The sequence below is a fragment of the Leishmania major genome, chromosome 26 (assembly GCF_000002725.2).
Source record: "Leishmania major strain Friedlin complete genome, chromosome 26".
NCBI classification, from domain to species: Eukaryota; Euglenozoa; class Kinetoplastea; order Trypanosomatida; family Trypanosomatidae; genus Leishmania; species Leishmania major.
This window is the reverse complement of record NC_007267.2, coordinates 886,345-898,372: the sequence shown is the minus strand read 5'-3', so window position 1 is coordinate 898,372 and position 12,028 is coordinate 886,345. Positions and strand designations below refer to the sequence as shown.

The 12,028-nt window shown below is 61.5% G+C and overlaps 3 protein-coding genes across 3 annotated transcripts; all 3 read right to left on the bottom strand.

The window, feature by feature from the left end:
* Nucleotides 1–437: 437 nt before the first annotated feature.
* Nucleotides 438–2,033, bottom strand: LMJF_26_2200 (conserved hypothetical protein; the record flags this gene model as incomplete). The annotated part of the gene is made up of 1 exon (XM_001684174.1): nt 438–2,033. One exon carries the CDS (start codon nt 2,031–2,033, stop codon nt 438–440), a length of 1,596 nt encoding a protein of 531 aa, XP_001684226.1.
* Nucleotides 2,034–4,915: 2,882 nt separating this feature from the next.
* LMJF_26_2190 (conserved hypothetical protein) lies at nt 4,916–6,130 on the bottom strand (the record flags this gene model as incomplete). The annotated part of the gene is made up of 1 exon (XM_001684173.1): nt 4,916–6,130. The coding sequence occupies one exon, from the start codon at nt 6,128–6,130 to the stop codon at nt 4,916–4,918; it is 1,215 nt and encodes a 404-aa protein (XP_001684225.1).
* Nucleotides 6,131–6,807: 677 nt separating this feature from the next.
* Nucleotides 6,808–11,454, bottom strand: LMJF_26_2180 (conserved hypothetical protein; the record flags this gene model as incomplete). Its single annotated transcript, XM_001684172.1, has 1 exon — nt 6,808–11,454. The coding sequence occupies one exon, from the start codon at nt 11,452–11,454 to the stop codon at nt 6,808–6,810; it is 4,647 nt and encodes a 1,548-aa protein (XP_001684224.1).
* Nucleotides 11,455–12,028: the final 574 nt, after the last annotated feature.

The window sequence follows — 12,028 nt, the reverse complement described above, 5'->3', positions numbered from 1 at the left end:
AAAGTTGGGGAGGGAGGGGAGACAGCGGTGAGGCGAAGACATCCTCCATGCCGGCACACGCCTTTTCAGTGGCTCCTCCTCTCACGGTCGCGCGATGCAAGAACCTGTCGTGATGAAACAGGCAGCCTAGAAATCGAAGAAGAAAGGGTGGCGAGGGACACGAGTGGGGGTAGGGGGATGGTGGGCGACAACGGCCACCCTGGCAGCCGCACACTCCCCTCCTCCTCATGCCGCCTTCACACGTGCACACAAAAGTAGTTGCGTGGATAGGCTAGATGCTGTCAGTCGGTAAGGGCCGTTCTCGGCCTGGCGAGACAAGGAAAGAGAAGGAGGAGTTCCGTCACGGGTAAATAGAAAGTCTAGGGAGGGAGAGAAGTAGAGGGAACGCGATCCATTGCTTAACATGCTAACACACACACACACACACACACAGCCGCCTAGTACACGGCCACAACGTTGAAGGTGGAGTAGAAGAGAAGCATCGGGTACAGGACAAGGTAGCGCTGCTCCTCCATACCTAGCCCCTTCGCCACGAGCGTCGTTCCGCACCACGCCGACCACGCAACCATTAGCAGCGTCAGAGGCAGCACGCCGCGGAGGCCCATAATCCACGAGCCAACGGTGCGCACGGCGGCGAGCAGCACCGTCGGAAGCAGACCGTAGCCGATCGTACTCGCGACAAACTGTAGCGGGACACCGCCACGCGGCTGCATGAGTGACAGGAGCATCTTGAAGAAACCCACGCCGAGCATGAAAAGGCCGTAGATCGCGCTGAACTGTATCTTGCCACGCAGTGATAGCAGCACCGCTAACGAGAGGGCAAAGAGGACGGGACCTGCCAGGTCGGTGTCCTTCGCCGCGTCGACGCTTATGGGCTTGAAGGGGTTCAGCACGGCACGCGCCTTGTCCAGTATATGCCGAGGAACGATACCAAGTTCCTCGAGCAACGGCAAGTCATCGGAGGCGTTGCCAAACCGGAGCTGATGCAGGGGACGCTCACCGATGGGGGCTGCACTGCCAGCACCGATCCCTCTGCCAGGGTCTCCGGCACTGTCGTCTAGCACGGACAGAACCTGCGCTACGAAGCGACCCAAAAACCCACTCGTGCGACCGCTACTGAACACACCGCCGCCGGCAATGTTCGGGCTGGCCGAAGCATCGTAGGCAGCTGGCATGCGCGGGCCGCTCACATTGATAGGGCTCGCCGCGAACGAGCCGCTGCGCTGCACAAATGCAGCCTCCGGCGGCGCTGCCCCGCTCGCCGTCCCCCGCTGCAGGTTGCTGGCCGCCGACGACGGCATCGACACTACATATGGCTGCTGCTGATAATGATGCCGACGGTGCTGTGATGCAGGAAGCGGCAGGGCCTGCATTAACGGCTCCGACGGCAGAAACGTTTGCTGAGTCGGTGGACGCGCTGAGGTGCTGCCGATGGTGCTGTTCGTGATTGAGCCGGCGCTGCCGTCGCTGGATAGCTGAAAAATGCTAGGTTCATGCAGTCGAGGCGGAAGCTGTGAGAGCCGACAGCCGCTCGCAGTCAGGCCGTTCACGCAGGGCTCTGCTGCCCACACACCAGGCGATGGCTCTGCAGAGTTCGCACCTGACGCCCCAGCAGAGCTTCGGCTAGTTCCCACCACCACCTCCTGGTGCTGTGACGAGGTGTTCGGGACTATGTACCCGCTTCTGCAGCCGCCTCCGTATAGCGGGTTCGATGTCGAGCTCCCGGCATCGCTGTTGTAGCCGCTGGCGATGTCGATGCTGTTACCCTGCCCGTGGAAGTAGCCGTACGATCCCTGGTAGCCGGCAGCGTTGGCACCGGTGGACGCAGTTGCGACGGCGGCGGCACCAGTGTGTTGCACAGAGCGCCGAACGAGGCCGGTGGCGCCGGAGAGTGAGGTAGCAGAGGGGGACGGTATCCGCTCTCTGCCGAAGTACGCACCGCCACCACTGTCACGACTGCCTGTCGGCGCGGATTGGAAATCGGCAGGGTATGCGTACCCCTCGTACCGCCGGTGTGGCTGCTGCTGAGCCATTTTGCACTGAAGCTGTCACCACAACTGCGTATGCGTGTGCGTGTGCGCTCTCCTGTGCGCCGGCGATGTGCTCTTCTAAAGGAAAGATAGTGGGAGGAGGCGTATATACGTCTACCTGCCCCTCCTAGTCGTGCGTTTGTAGGTGTTGTCGATCTTGCTGCGAGTCCTCTTCTCCGTGCGTGCCAGTGCGCAGTAGCGTGGCTGTGAAGGATGATGATCGATGTTCGTTTCCGTGCTGGAGAATGCGAGGAAAGTAAGCATAAAAGGAACAAAAAGAAAGCACCAAAGATGTATGTGGTGACGCTGATGACTGTGTGCACATGTGCGTGTGTGTGGCGGAGTGGGTGGGTCGGTGGAGAAGGTCACCTGAAGAAGGAGCGCGTAACACAAGACGGTGGGTCAGAGGGAAGCAGAGATAAAGAGGAGAGGTGGGATGCGGGAGTACTCGCGTGCCGCGGTGTGCTGAAGCCTCTAAAGAAAGCGGTACCGCAAGCTGCTACCCGTAGGAACGTCACGATGCAGTACTAGAAACCACTCGTGCCCGCGTCCTCGTGTGTACACATCAAGCGAGTACTCTGCGGCATCTTGTATCAATCAGATTTTAATGGAGCACGAGACCTATAGAGCTGGTGTAGTTGTGAAAGCCGTCGCTGCACCTTTGCACTGACCGCACAAGCATGTGCGTGCACTCCAGGGGCGGGGCGGTGGGGTAGGGGAAGGCTGATCGGAGGGATGGAGCTCGTGCTCTTTTTGGCTGGGGAAGTAGGGGGGGGGAGGGTGTCGATGGCGCACTTAAGACGAGGGCGATGCGTGGGCAGCGAAAAAAAAATATATATCAAAGTGGGCGAGATCGAACCAGCAACAACGACAACAAGAACATCCGCTGCGCTCGAACAGACGAACGCACAAGGGTGGCAATCGTCTCCATCGCACAAGACCGGGCCCCGCCCGACGGCACCGCCACATCGCACACCTCTTGCATCCCTCCCCTCTCCTCTCGCATTGACGTGAGGGATGCGCTCTGATCGTCCTCTCAGAGCACCGGCAGAAAGGAGGCACGGCTTAGAGCCCTCCCCCGATACGGGCGGGATGCAGCCTGCGCGAAGGGGATAAGCACTGCGGCCAAGAGAGAAATGAGGTTCCTCAGTCCAAGCCCTTCGATTCGTACCTTCCCGCCCCCGACTGCGACCTAGGCGATAGAGTCGCACCCAGGGAGCTGCCTGGGCTGGACGCACCCTCCGGTGCCGCCGCCGCTGCCGCGCTCTCCAGGGTCGTGCCTTCAATCAGGTGCACAATTCGCATAATCCCATACCGCGTAGCACGTGCACCCCAGTAGCCCAGCGTCGCCGTGAGAGAGAGCTCTCCTACACGTTGGAAGAGAGGCGGATGCCCGAGGAAGAAGAGCAGCACTCCGTATGCGATAATGATGCCCATGATTACTGACGAGAAGCGTGCCAGCACGAACTGGGGCGCGTAGCCCAGCACCGCGGCAGATATTTTCTTTGGATCGAACATTCCTGCTGTCGCGCTACGGGTGCTGTGTTCGTATGCAGGCTTGCTAGACGGTGCCGCGAGGCTGTCCACACAGAATGAGAAACACACTCAGAGGGGGATGGAGAGAGGCAGCCACGAGTCCGTGCAGGTCACACTGCATCCGCAGCTGCTCATGACCTCCTGCGTGCTACCTTACGCAAAGAAATGGGAAATGGAGGGTGGTGGTGGTGGTGGTGGTTGGCAAGGAAGGGCCACAGCTACACTATCCTCCGTGTACTTCACCTGCAACTCTGTGTCACCACGACAGTGACGTGTTTCTCCTCCTTCAATAGGTTGTGGGGGTGATACCTCTGCCGCGGCGCTACGGTGTGCGTGCATGCGTGTGAGAGTGTGTATGTGGTGGAGGGAAGGAATGTGTAGGGGGGGGGGGGGACGGTGTAGGGTAGAAGCTCCGTCAGAGAGTTAGAGGGAGGAGGGGAAGAGGGAGGTTAGGGGCGGGGGTCAGAGGAAGTGAAAGGAATAAGACAGGGGCGTGGGTGATTCGAAGAGGGAGAGGAGTGGGGAGGTGCGCGGTGTCTGTGCAACAGTCCTCCCCTCTCCTCCCACCCACCCACCCCCTTTCCGTGTTTCGCTCTCACAGCCTTCCAGTACATTTTTCAGAGAAGAGGGTACGATGGAGAGAGGGAGACAGGTGCTTCCTCCCTGTTGCTGCCAGCCATGGGCACCTGGCGAAAGTTTGGGACGTCGGCGGAGATTCGAAAACACATATAAAATAAACATGACCTCGTCAGCCCAGGGGAGTGAGGGGAGGGGGAGGAGGGAGGGAGAGGGGCGGACAAGTAACACATGAACCAACATCAACAACAACCAAGAAAAGAGGACCCAGTTGATGCTGTGCACACACGCACACACCTTCTCCCCCGCCCTTCCCTCCCTAACGCCATTCAACTACCAACAAAGACTCGGCCTTGATGGCACGCCAGAGCGGCACAGACACGCACAGGCCCATGTACGAGTAGGCGCCTGCATTTGCCTCCTTCCCTCTCTCTCTCTCTCTCTCTCTCCCCTCCCCGTTGTCAATATTGTCGTCTATGATGGTGTATGTCCCCTTTCGAGTGCTCATCAAAACGAGGGGCAGCGCGGCAACACGAGGAGAGGGAGGAAGGCGCAAGTGAGAGAGTTCGGAGGAAACGGGACCTGCATGCATCTGCAGAGGCGAAAATGGACGCGGCAGGGTGGGGCGCGGAAGGGAGAGAGGGAGGACACTGCCACGCATCCACACACGCGCCACTACAGCCGCAACAGCATCTGCCGCTGGCCTTCATTCATCTCCCCGACGCCGTCATTTACACTGCACCTTCTCTTTGCGACGGGCATGACTGAGCCAGTCAGGCACTGCTATCCACGTCTCGTGCATGGCGCAGCAGCTGCGCCATCAGCCAGTCCATGGCCCCCGCCACACCCACTCCATCGAGCGCACTCACCTCTACCACTCGCATGGAAACTTCGCCGAAGCCGCTCCCTCCCACACGCAGCTGCACCTCCTCTGCGCTGGTGCAGCGACGTGAGAGTGGCGCACCGATCGGGGATGCAGCGGCACCAGGAAGTTGCGAAGGACCGCTGCCATCACTGCCCTTGTCATGTAGCCTCTGTTGACTCTCAAGCTCCTCGCTTGCTTTGTTGCCGTCGCTGCTGTTCTGCAGCAGGTAGAAGGTTGGATCGGCTGCCAGCTCCGCCAACTGCAGCGCCTCTTGCAAGATCGTGAGGGGTATGTGGGTAACCTCGTCCGTCTTGTTGCTGAGGATCAGAACCGGCACGCCGTGCAGCAGGGGGTGCTGCAGGAGTCGCGCGAGCAGGTCGCGGTCCTGCTTGTACGCTTCCGTCAACTCTTGCTTGGTAAAGTGATCGCGGGGCGGCTTTTCTGTGGCGGATGGCGGCGATGACGGCGACGCAGACGGCATGCGAAAAGGCAGCGTGCTGTCGATAACGTACACGATCCCTTGACTGCGTGGGTAGTACTTCTCCCACAGGTCGCGTAACGCGGCTTGGCCACCGAGGTCTCGCAGCACCACACGTGTGACGGCATCACTCGGCGCGTTGGCCATGACCTCCTGTTGGCGTGCGCGTTGCTCGTACAGCAGATCCTGCGGCAGCGACGGCAGGGAGGCGACGGCCTGCAACGGCAGCTGCGACTTTTTCACCAGCGTGACAGCCGAAACGGGGGGGCTGAAGCGGTGCTGCACCACAGCGTAGTTGAGGCCCACTGTCGGACGGATACGCTTCTGTGCCAATTGCGTTGCTGTGGCGGGAAGTGGGGTGCCGGGCGGCAGCGGATGTGCACGCGGCCGTCGTTGCTGTGGTGGCGTCGTGGGGGCTTCAGTCACTATGTTTGTTGTCGCGGTGATCGTCTTCTCACCTGCGCTGCTGCTGGAGCGGTCCGCTAACAAAGACGCCTGCTGCTGCTGCTGTACGGCTGGGGTGTAGAGGAACTTGAGTTGCTCCAGCAGCGTCGACTTGCCAGCGCACTCGCGGCCGACAATCAGGACATTGTACTCGGGGGTACTAAAGAGGCTGTTGTACACACCCGTCAGAAAGTGTAGCATTCATTCCAGCGTGATGTCGCGACCGCAGCAGTATACACACTGACAGAGACGAGCGCAAGGGAGGAAGGGAGGAACGAGGGGAAGCCCTGCCACCTGAGAGACGAGACGGAGCCCTATTCGGAACTGGAAGGATGGGTGTGCGCCGTTAGGGTAGGGTTGCTGTATCTGTGTGGGCCGAGGAAAGCGAGATGGGTCCACGATAGCTGCCGAGCTGGCCGTACTCCTTCACGATTGTGCGTTTCTGTGAGTGGGTGGTGAGTCTCCTCATGAAGGAGAGGAAAGAAGGGAGAAGGGGGCAGCTGAGTGGGTCCAAGCAAGGGCAGGATTTGGGGAGGGGGGGGTGAGGTGAGAGGGAAGAGTTCAAACAACAGACCAGAAGAGCACATATGCTCGACTGCGTGAAGATGTGTGTGCGGGGTGATAAGGAAGATGTTTGTACGCTGCGGCGCACGGACACACACATACACAGTCCTCAAGCTACAACTCTGACAGCCCCACAGTACAAAATCTTGGGTCGTACATGGTGAACTCTTTCCTCCGCTTCCCCTCTTTGCGCCCCCTCCCTGTGGCAAACGTTTTTCCGTCATCGTCGTTGTCTTCCGCTGCTGATATCGACGCAGAGTGGAGGGACACCAATGCCTACACATGCGCGCGCGCCGTGCCGGCGTGTGAGTCCGTCACCCGCTGTCACCGGCGCGACGATAGGCAGCCCAGTAGTCATAGACGCGGCGCGGTAGCGGGCGCATGGACTTGTGGAAGCGCACCTCCGAGGAAGCGGACGACGAGATGGCAGAGGGGGAACGCAAAGACGCAGATCGACCGCTCAAGTGCTCAAGGCGGTCGATGTGCTCCTCGACATCGGCCTTGCGTGACGTCCCGCTCGGCAGCCCAAGAATGCGGCTGCGTGTTCTCTCCTCGGGCGCATCGCTGTCCTCTCTGCTCGCACCGCTATCGCGGTCCTCGTCACCTCCTCGGAGCTCGCCGGCCAGTTGCGCGGCGGCATCCTCGGCATTGTCGCATGCATTCCCGTCTGCAATGCCACCCTGGATGACGGCAGCAACACGGGCAGCCATCCGTCGAGTAGCCATGCGGCCGCACCGCGCCAGGAGGCGCTCGCGTCGTGCATCTTCCATCTGGAGCCGATGTATGTGCCGCTCCAGCAAACCTGCGGCGGACCACACCAGAAGACACTGCTGAGCATACGGCAGGTCGCCAAAAGCGGACGCCTGTGGCAACAGCGGGAGCTGCGCTGAGTTGTCCCGGCGCTGCTCAGGCGCAAGCGCCTCCTCCGCAGTGGCATCTGCGCCTTCGCCTGCCCTCTTCGCCGGGTCCAATGGTGTCGTAGCTGCTACAGCGGGAGAAACGCCAGTGGGCGACATTGGTAAGCCGACAGCAGGCTTCGCCCTCAGCACATGCACCTCATCGTCCTGCTTTTCTTCTTCTTCGCTGCCGCTGCGCGGTTCTTGTTTCACCTGAGCAGTGCCTGACCCCGAAGCGCGACACTTTCCTTGCCCCCTTTCAACGGTACGAGACACGGCAGCCTGCCGCAACTCTGCCACCTGCACTACTCGCTCTTTCACCAGTCGCTCCAGGGCGACCTGGTCATGCCTGAGAACGTTACCACGCAAGCTCGGATCAACGCCGCCCTCGATCCTGCGTTTTCGGCCACGCTGCCTCGTGAGGGTGCCAGCTGCTGTGGCGATGGCGGCGGCACCGGAGGGCGCGCCGCCGTTAACCAGAGCGTCCTCGCTGAGCATCGCCGCTAATGCTTTTTCCCTTACTTGTCTGCTGTGGTCGGCACCACTACTGCTGGTGGATGTCAATCTACCTGCCACGACAGGTGAGATGGCCTGCCCGTACCAGAGCACGGGGGCGGTGATCGCCCGCCGCTCGTGGCCGCCGCCGCCCTGACTGATTCGCGTCCATGTTGCCGTTCTAAAGGAGGAGAGGAGGAAGGTGTAGGATGAGTACACCGTGGCCCACTGCGCGTCGATGCCGGAGTCGTAGGAAATGGAGCCAGCGGAACTGCGTGGTGGCGGTGCCGGCAGAGGTACACCCATGCGTTGCTGAATGCGCGAGCGCACGGCGCGCTGGTCCGGTGTCAGGCGCAGCGGCATCTCGTACACAGGGAACTTGAGCGGGACTGCATCCTCGCTAGCCTTCGACGGCGCAGAAGAGGATGAAGGGGCCACAGCCATGCTCACCGCATCGGAGCGCTGGTGAGGAGCAGCTGTCTCCAACGAAGTCCCCGTGAAGACGGCGGTGGAACACGCCCCGCCATCACGCCTGCGCTGGCTGCTTAGCGTGACACTCGCAAGCAAGCTGTTCCCCTGGTCCTCCCTCGCCGAGGAGTCGACGCGCGGTATCTTGAAGCTACCACGAGGGCGCCCCCGATGCTCCTCACCGCGACCGCCTTTCTTTGAGGCAGTCGCTGCCGCCGCAACACTGCCAGGAATAGTGGTGGTGGGGGCATCGAAGGGAGGGGCGGTAGGCTTGCCAGAAAGAGGATGGACAATCGGCGTCACCCTCTCTGCCTTCACCGCAGAAGCCTTCGTGAAAACCGCCGCTCGGCTCTTGCTCTTACTCGCGCTCACGCGTGACACCATGCGTGGCGCTTCGGTGTTACTCCCTTTCGCTTCCGCCTTTGTGAGCTCCATGTCGCTGTCACCGCCGCTGTCGCTGCTGCGGCCTCGATGACCTTCGCCTGGGGAGGTTTCGCGGCTGGGGCTACGTGCCCGCTTCGAACCGGTGCGCCTCTTCGGCTGCAGCTTGGATGTGGCACTGCCGCCGGCGGGCGCCGACGGTATCACCGCAACTGCCGTTGCACCTGCGTCCTTCGCCGCGGCGGTGGTGGAAGCCTCTTGCTTCAACGTCTTGGACGCTGCCGTCCTCGACGTCCCCGATGCGTTGGTGAAGGGGACCGCTTTAGTCGATTTTCGGTGCGCCATGGCATCGGCAGCGCCTTGGTGCACCAACTGCGCGGCTGCCTTGACGGCCGCAGCACGCCTTCCGGTTCGTGTAGAGACCCACGTCTCCTCGACAGCCTTGCTGCGCTCGGCAGCGCGGCGGTGATGGCGGCAAATCTCGCCAGTGCTGCTCTGCGCTACGCTACCGGCACGTGACACGACGCTGCTCTCCGTCTGCGAGTGAAGCGTATCAGCCTCCTTGTCAAGCGCATCGTCGACGCCCTCAGCTACGACATCCATCACCGTCTCCTCATCCTCCGCGAGCAGAGCGGCAGCGATACCTTTTCCTGTTGCGCTGCTACTGCTGCCAAGAGCACCATCAGCCACTGCGCGACGCCTTGCCGTCAGTGTGGTGCCCTCTTTGTGGGGCAACTTCTTGTGAGGCGATGGGACGCTGGTCCTCCCTCGCGACGGCGTCACCGACAACCGTTCCTGCTCATCAGCACCGTCGCCCACGTCCTCTTCGACAAGATGTTCGTCGTCCCGCTCCTCGTCATCACTGCCGGAGGATACAAGGGGCGTATCAAGCCGACTCCGCTTCAACGCCGCGGTGCCGCTCGCTGTCCGTGCTGCTCTTAGGGAGTCCCTCTGTCGACCTGAAGCTGCAGAAGCGGCGCTCGCGCTGGCCGTGTGAGAGCCGCGAGAGCGTGCGCGAGGGGATCGCCTAAGCACAGATGCATCAGCAAGTGCATCAGCGGTGTTGTCACTGCTTTCCGCGGCCTTGCCGCTCGTACACCTCGAGTGCTCCTCCGTGTCCGCGGCCTCGGCTTGCTGGTCTCCAGTAGCCGCTGCATCAGCTGACCGTGGCAAAGTCATTTGGACGCCGGGAGCCGCTGATGCAGCGGGGACACCGGTTCCCGCTAGCTCCTTTTTCTCGGCGTGGCTCTTCTCCGCCTCACCCGCCGCTACCTTCGCTCTGGCCTCCTCTGCCGTCAGCAGCGTGTAGTAGAAGTTTCGCAGGGTGATCATGAGTGCCTCGCGCCGCATCGGGCCGCGATTTTCGAGGGCGGCGACGTCCATGTTTCGCCCCAGAACCCACCACACAAAGGCGAGATCCTTGTGGTTGTAGCGGTCGAGCACAACACCTCGCGTCAACATTGATTGATAGTACTGGATGATGGCGTCGCAGACGTCGCATGTATGCATAATATCTGTGGAGCTGCTGCGGCGGCCGCCGCCGCCATGACTAGGGGGCGGAGTTGTCGTCCTGCCCCCTTCGGCTCTCACCAGTCTCGGAGAAGGTGGTCGAGCAGCAGCCGGCGTCGTCTTAGTAGGAGTGCTCTCGCACAGCGCATCGGCTTCCGACTTAGATGCGTCATGGGACCCAACCACGGCGGAGCTGTTCGCCGACACGTCCGACTCGCTTGCATTTGCCTCCGCAGAGACGGGTGTCTGCGCTTCAGCAGAAACACCGACATACCGCATCGGCGGCGGCGGACGCAGTGGAGTGCTGTTGGCCTCGATGTACGCGTCCAGTTCCATGCCAAGTGACCTGGTAGCCGACAGTGCAGGAGGGGCAGTGGGCATGGCCGTCACCAAGCCCTCTTCCGTAGCCGCAGCAGCTACTTCCCTTCCAGCTCGGCGCTGGCCCGCCCTCGCGTCTGACGAAAGAGGACTGGCTGTCGTGCTGAGAAACGCTTCTTTGGGAGAGCGGGGGACATGCATAGACGACCGGCCTGCGATCGTTGTCGTGGACGCTATCGACGGCGTCAGCGGAGCATGGGGTGAGTTCACCAGCCGTCGCGGCGATGTCGAGGAGGTGAAAGACAACGCGCCGAAGAAAAGGGAGCGCGCGCGGTCGATGGCGCACTGCCTGGATGGGGCGGCACCGGAAGCAACCGGGGAGCGCGGCCTTGCGGGCTTAGTGGGAGTGGCAATGTCCGTAGAAAATGAGGAGTTCGTCATTGATAAGGTGGCGCCGTGCTCTATGGCTGTATCGTCGTCGACGTTGCTGCCATCGTCGGAGCTGGAGGAGGTCGACGCGGTGGTCGAAGGGGACTCTGGCGAGCAGCCGCCTTGCCCGCCCCGACCTGCACCTTCCTGCTGCCTTTGGCGACGCTCTCGCCTCTCCTGTCTCGCCGTTGCGCGCCGCCGTGCACGCAGCTGTGTGCGCGACGGAGGCTGCTCGCCGAGACAGGGTCGGTAGTCGGGATCGGCCCTCGGCAGCAGTATGAGGTTCAGCGCACGCGCCGTGTTCACTTCATCGATCACGGGCATCGGCGCGCTGGTCGGCAAGTGGTACGCGCGCAGCCGCTGAATTGTGTTGATGGCAACAAAGTCACGCACTCGATCATCATTCCATGGATCCATGCTGAGCGTGCCGACCGTGTCCGAGACGGCCTGTCGACGAGACCGCATGACGCACACAGCACGCCTGACGATGCTTCCGTGTCTATGTATGTGTGTGTGTCTGTCTGTGTCTGTGTCCACTCACCGCTCCCGTCACCGCATAGATCCCCTCTGCTGCTTTGGCCGGACTGGAGTGCGTCTCTACGAGGAGCAGCAGCAGGCAGCAGTGGACGGCAACGAGGCGTTTGGCAAGAAGCAGCGGGCCAGAGGAGGCACAGGAGGGAGGGAGAAGAGTGAGGCGTACACCGCAACGCAACGCAACGAAACGAGGTGAGCTTCGGTGCAGCTGCACAGCACCCGGCGTGCCTCTGTGTGTGCGGACGTTCGGCCTTGAAGAGGGCTGCCACACGAAATCAAGAGAGAGAGAGAGAGAGTAGGGCGCCACTGAAAGAGAAGACAAAGATAGACGGACTCGTGGACACACACGCGCACATGCGCGCAACGCACACGAGAGGATGCGCCTCTTCTTTTCCCTTCTCTCTCTAACCGCTGCGGCGAACACAGTGCACACGACACAAGGCGAAGGGCAAGTCATAAACCGGGACAGAATAAAAAAGCATTCAAGGCGAGGTGAGTGGGCGAG